The 6,448-nt window shown below is 34.6% G+C and overlaps 1 protein-coding gene across 1 annotated transcript; it reads left to right on the top strand.

The window, feature by feature from the left end:
- Positions 1–344: 344 nt before the first annotated feature.
- Positions 345–1,745, top strand: LOC106309960 (F-box/kelch-repeat protein At1g15670-like). The gene has a single exon (XM_013747133.1). It carries the CDS (start codon positions 443–445, stop codon positions 1,514–1,516), a length of 1,074 nt encoding a protein of 357 aa, XP_013602587.1. The 5' UTR covers positions 345–442; the 3' UTR covers positions 1,517–1,745.
- Positions 1,746–6,448: the final 4,703 nt, after the last annotated feature.

Raw genomic sequence — 6,448 nt, 5'->3', positions numbered from 1 at the left:
TGATCATAGTGCTTGAGTTGGTAAAGGAGTGGATGATCATAGTGCTTGAGTTTGGTAAAGAAGTGGATGATCATTTCAATGCTTAATTTATAACAAAATTCACATTTTTGTAGTCTAACCATTACTTCTAATTCTTCTTATTGGAATCATGAAATTAATATTATTGACACAAATAATTACAATATTTTGTCTATGCAGCAGCAAATCAATCGAATGTACTGTAGCATTCTTCATTTAAGAATTAAGACAATAAAAATAGGTTCTATTAATTAACGAATTATATAATATTTCACTTTCAGTTTCTAGCTTCTAGAAGACCTATCTCTATAAAGTGCCAGCACTCTTCTCTCTCACATCATCATTCATATCACAACCTGAAGACTTTTGCTGAAAAAATTATCACATCATCTTTTTTCTCTTCAACCTTGATATTTCTGTGACAATGGAGCTTATACCTGATCTTCTGGATACCCTAGCCCGCGAGTGTCTCCTACGCACCTCCTACAAGCAATTTCCTCTGATCTCGTCCGTCTGCAAAGTCTGGAAGCGAGAGATCAGTCTCCCTGATTTTTTACGACACCGGAAAGCTTCAGGACGTAGCCAGGAGCTTGTTGTCTTGTCTCAAGCTCGTGTCGACCCGGTTTCACAACTCGGATCGGGAAAGACCATCCCCACGCCAGTGTACCGGATCTCTGTTCTCGAACCAGAGTCCGGTTTATGGACCGAGCTGCCTCCGGTTCCCGGAAAATCCAACGGTTTGCCTCTGTTTTGTAGATTAGCTTCTGTCGGGACGGATCTTGTTGTGATTGGTGGACTTGACCCGGTCACATGGCGGACTTCTGACTCGGTCTACATCTTCAGCTTCTTGACTTCCACGTGGCGTAGCGGGACAAGCATGCCAGGTGGACCACGGTCCTTCTTCGCCTGCGCTTCGGATTCTGAACGGAACGTGTTCGTGGCCGGTGGACACGACGAAGACAAGAACGCGCTGACGTCAGCTATAATGTATGACGTGGCGGAAGATAGATGGGCTTTGTTGCCAGATATGGGCCGTGAGCGAGACGAATGCTCGGCGACTTTCCATGCTGGCAAATTCCACGTCATTGGTGGTTACTCCACGGAGGAGCAAGGGCAGTTTAGTAAAACCGCTGAATCTTTCGACGTCACCATGCGGCAGTGGGGTCAAGAAACGAAAGACTTTCTCGCTCACGGGATTACATGGCCACCGGTCTGTGCAGCCGCTGAGAACGGTGAGCTCTACGCTTGCTGCCGTCGTGATCTGATGCTGAAGAGTGGTGACACATGGCAGAAAGTTGTGAATCTACCTGATGACGTGTGCAATGTATCATACATGGCGGTAAGGAGGTCTGGGAATGTGGTCGTGATCGGTTCGGCCCGGTACGGCGAACCAAGTGTAGGGCATAATTGGGATATGAGCAACTCTCGATGGGCAAAACTGGAAACACATGAAAAATATGAAGGCCACGTTCAAGCTGGTTGTTTCTTGGAGATATAAGCAATGGGACGTCGTTCAGGCAAAATGATGCAAGATTGGTCGGTTGGTTTCTCGTAGTTGTGACTGTACAAGTATTCTAGGGATATTAAGAAAAGGTTATAAGCTTCACTGTAAATTTATTGTTGATTGGTTTTACATTTTTGTGTGGTGTTACTAAAATTTGCGGAAAATCTACTTTTTTGGATAATTAAATTTGGTCCAAATAGGCCCAACTAAATCCTTACTCTATAGTATTACTGTTATGATCCACAAAAGATGAAAGCTTCAGTGGACAAGACTAAACTATCGAAGTGTTATGTTGGGGCCCAATTAGTGCATGATTTGAAAATTTAACACCCTTCTTGTTGATATATTCGAAGCCCTTTAAGAGTTACAACCTTTGGATCGCCGGATTCAGCTTCCTCTCTTTCCTTTCGCTTTCTTCTTGCTAATATTGCTATAGTTCTTACTTTTGTACCTCAAGTTATTTGTCTACTTCAACATATGTGTTGATACACTTGTATTTTCATGAACAACAATAATTTATAAAAACTTAGAAAATGTCACCAAAGCCCAGCTGTTTTGGTCAAAACCTACAAATGTTCAGAGATAGAGAGGCCCACGTAAAACGATGACGAAGCCTAGGGTAAGAAACGAATAAAATGGTTTGGCGGCAAATTCTTCAAATGGCAACGAATATCTATCGAATATTCCAAATATGATCTGTCATTTCCCTTTCTTTGATAAACTACGAAACAAAAGAAAAGTGAGACAAACATTGGAGGTTGCATCAGAAAACAAGCTGTTATTCTTCCAATTACGACTAAACTTCAATTTTTGTTTAATACTGTAAAAAAATTATAATAATTACATTTAAAACAAATGAACCTAGTTAACTGCGGTGATTGTGTCAAGACAAATGAGGCAAAAAGTTTCCGGAACTTGTGTCGGTGAGAGATCGAATCAGAGGAATTGTTAAGACAGAGAGATGGAACGTTGGATCAGAGGGACTCTCAGACACCAACCAATCCAAGGGTCTTGATCTATTTGAGGTGGTGATGGACCCCAACTTACCCGCAGGAATATCATGGGACCGCTCCTTAACTCTTGCAAGTTGCAAGGTCACTTGGTTTGGTGTAGTGTGCATACAAATTATTAATTTTATAGTACAAGATTTTCCCCGGTAGTTCAAAAAAAAAAAAACATGATTTTCCCCGCTATCTTCCATTTACGCAAAAATAAAATCCAAATATTATATTGGGAATTTTTGCAAAATTGACTCAAAACTCAAAATCAACCATAAAACTAACCTATATTTTTTTGGAAATTTTCTTTGCCTTATTCACCCTATAAGTACAAATTATTCACGAAAATACCATTAATTTTTTTTATTTTATTTTTTTCGAAAATGACATTTTAAATCTCTCAAACCCATCATTTTCAATTATTTACAAGATTGTCATTGCTATCAATACACCAACCACCATAAACAACCAATTTGAAACTCTTAATGCACATAAAATCGAGTTACACTTCCTCTTTCTCAATTCTTATGAACTAAAAACAACATCTCTCTACTTTCTCTCTATATCCATAAAAAAAAATCAAGATTTTGTTTCTAAAATTTTTATGGTTCATAAAGCCATTGAAGTTTACGATTCTTGGTGAGTCACTTTTGTTTGAGATTCTGGGTGCTTGGAAAAGACTTATGTGTGCTTGGAAAAGACTTATGTGTGCTAAACAAGTTATTTCACTGGTTGAAACTATGAAATCAGTTTTTTTTTTCAAATCTGTTCGCCCAGACGACTTCCGGGTAAGTCTTCTAGCTATAGACGACTTACATGGAAGTCTTCTGGTCAATGCATATGTTAGTTTTGCAATTGACTTTTAAATGTGTTTTTAGAGACAACTTAAATGTAAGTCGTCCATCTTTGTTTGTTAAAAAAAAATTCGAGACGACTTCCATGTAAGTCGTCTAAGGTAAACGGGTTAGTTTTGCATTTGACCGGATTGCGTCAGAAATTTGACTTTTTCTGGACGACTTACACATAAGACGTCCAGTAGAAAATTAAAAAAAATCAACATTTTGTTATATCTTCGTCTCTGGTTAGTTTTGCAATTGAAAAATAAAACATAAAAATTTATTTTTTTCTAGACGACTTACATGGAAGTCGCCCGTTAGACAACTTACACGAAAGTCGTCCATGATTTTATTCCGAGATTCTGGTCAAACCTTGCTTATCTTGGACGACTTCCATGTAGGTCGTCGGGCGAACGACTTCCGTGTAAGTCGTCTAGAAAAAAATAATTTTTTTTGTTTTATTTTTCAATTGCAAAACTAACCTGAGACGACTTCCATGGAAGTCGTCTTGGTATAACAAAATATTGATTTTTTAATTTTCTACTAGAAGACTTATGTGTAAGTCGTCTAGGAAAAGTCAAATTTCTGATACAATCCGGTCAAATATAAAACTAACCCGTTTACCCTAGACGACTTCCATGTAAGTCGTCTCGAATTTTTTTTAAAACAAACAAAGATGGACGACTTCCATGTAAGTCGTCTAGGTTAAAAATCAATTGCAAAAGTAACCCAAATGGACGACTTCCTAGAAGTCTACCAGACAACCTCCGTGGAAGTCGTTTGCGTCAATGTTTAATAAACTTTCATTTTCTCTAAAACTATAATGACTTTTTAATATTTTTTTGTTAATTCATGTATATTAGTCGATATTTGAGCTCCTGAATGAAATTCATAACTTAATCGGTTTTAATTATGAGTTTACCGATATTCATGTGTTAAGTAACTTTAAGATATGTTTATTTAATTTTCAAAAGTGTAAAGTAACTTCAAGAATATCAAGTAATATGGTTTAATGTGTCTTTTTAGATCATAAGATATACTTTTTTAACTTTCAAGAAATTTAAAATTTCAATTTTCACTTAAAATTTTGAGTTTCCTGCTTAAATTTTAATTTTCCGCTTAAATTTGCCGCTTATATTTCAATTTCCCGCTTTAAATTTAAGTCTTCCGAGAAGACTTCCAAGAAGACTTCTAATGAAAGTGTTATATCTTTAAACTTATGTAATGGTTTATCTTTTGTGAATTTGACTAAGTTTTCTTGAGAATTCTTCTCCTTTAGTTGTAATAAATTTGATTTTTTTTTTGTTATTGTGTTTTGCTATTGAAGTTGTATCAATAACTTCAATTATGTCAAGTAAATTTGGCAAGATAATATTGTGGAATATGAACATATTTACCAAATTTTTTTATTAATATCTCTTCAAATTTACAAAAAAAATCACAACTAAAGGAGTACACATGTAAATTACAAAACAGACCACAAACAAAACTATTATAGATCATTTCTTTACAAAGACAAGTTTGGACTCCACTTGATATAAAAGAAGACTCCATTAGAAGATTTCCAGGAAGTCTTCTGGCACATTATATTTTAGAAGACTTTAGAAGACTTCTAGCGCATTATATTTTAGAAGACTTCCCATAAGTATTCCAAAATCTGCTCCATATCTGGAAAAATATGTATATCAGACCCAGATCTGAAAAACCTGCATATAAAAAAATGTTCAAATGACTTAAAAAAATAAAAAATGAGTGGAAGATTATATAGATATATTTTTATAGAACACACAAAGTACAAATCCAATTGGAAGATGAGAACCATCTTGTTAAAAACCTGCAACAAAAAGATAGATTAGTGAGAAAGACATGAGACAAAAATGAAAAATTCGTATAAACTTTAGTATTTTCAAGTCAAAGAGACTAGAGTGGGTTTGGAGAGTTTTAGTTTGAAAAAAATGTAAGAATTTTATGCAACAGGAGGTCACCAAATGAAGAAAAATCAAACATAAAAACTTACCAAAACGCTTAGATCTGTTACGAAAGGGAGACATGTGAGAAGACTCCGTCAGAAGACTTCCAGGTAAGTCATCCTGGACGTCTTCTAGCGCATCATATTTTAGACGACTAACAGGTAAGTCGTCCTAGAAGTCTTCCAGATCTGAAAAACCTACATATCCAAATTTAGATCTAAAAAACCTGCATATCCAAAAACGTTCAAATGGTTTAAAACAGAGAAAATGAGTAGAATATTAGATAGATCTACCTTTATAGAACACACAAAAATACATATCTAAAATTAATAGATCTACCTTTAAATGAGTGGAAGATGAGAACCATGTGATGAAAAACCTGTAAAATAAGATAAACTAATGAGAAAGACATGAGACAAAAACAATAAATTGATATAAAGTTTGGTGTTTATAACTTCAAATGATTAGAGAGAGGTTGGAGAGTTTTAGAATGAGGAACATACCATTTTTGTTGCAGTTATTTGAGATGAGGTGAGAGAATGTGTAAATTTTTCTTTATATATGGTGACAAAAATTCCAATAAGGTTAAATATTTTCGATTCAGAAGACTTTCAAGTTCGTCTTCTAATAGAAGACTTACTAGACAACTTACTTGTAAATCGCCTAGAAGACTTCAATATTTTTAGCGGGAAACTAAAATATTTTTAGCGGGAGTTAGAAGACTTTCAGAGAAGTTTTCTAATCGCCAGACGACTTACATGTTAGTCGTCTAGACCCTAAAAATAACTTTTAGACTAAATTAACTAACTAAAACACTTCATAAAATCAAATAAACTTAAAAAGTTTTTACTATACACAAAAATAAACACATATAGGTAAAATTTTAATTTTTCAAAAAAACATTTAAGATTTCCAAAATCCAACCCTAAGAATACACACAATACTACAACATACGTTATCAAACCCTAAGCAAAAAAATATCATGATTAACTACTTTCACTCATCTATGTTGAAAACTACTCAATTTTATTATATCTTAATTTATATCACTTAAAATTGTTTATAATTACATGATTTTAATTTTTCACTTATCAAAATATTTTTTTAAAAACATTATGAATT

Source organism: Brassica oleracea, chromosome C8, assembly GCF_000695525.1.
Source record: "Brassica oleracea var. oleracea cultivar TO1000 chromosome C8, BOL, whole genome shotgun sequence".
Lineage (NCBI taxonomy): Eukaryota > Viridiplantae > Streptophyta > Magnoliopsida > Brassicales > Brassicaceae > Brassica > Brassica oleracea.
The sequence above is the reverse complement of the archived record's forward strand: the minus strand, read 5'-3'. Positions and strand labels throughout refer to the sequence as shown.

Bases quoted from the DNA above. Each gene is read 5' to 3' on its own strand.
- LOC106309960 (XM_013747133.1), top strand. From the start codon at position 443: ATGGAGCTTATACCTGATCTTCTGGATACCCTAGCCCGCGAGTGTCTC.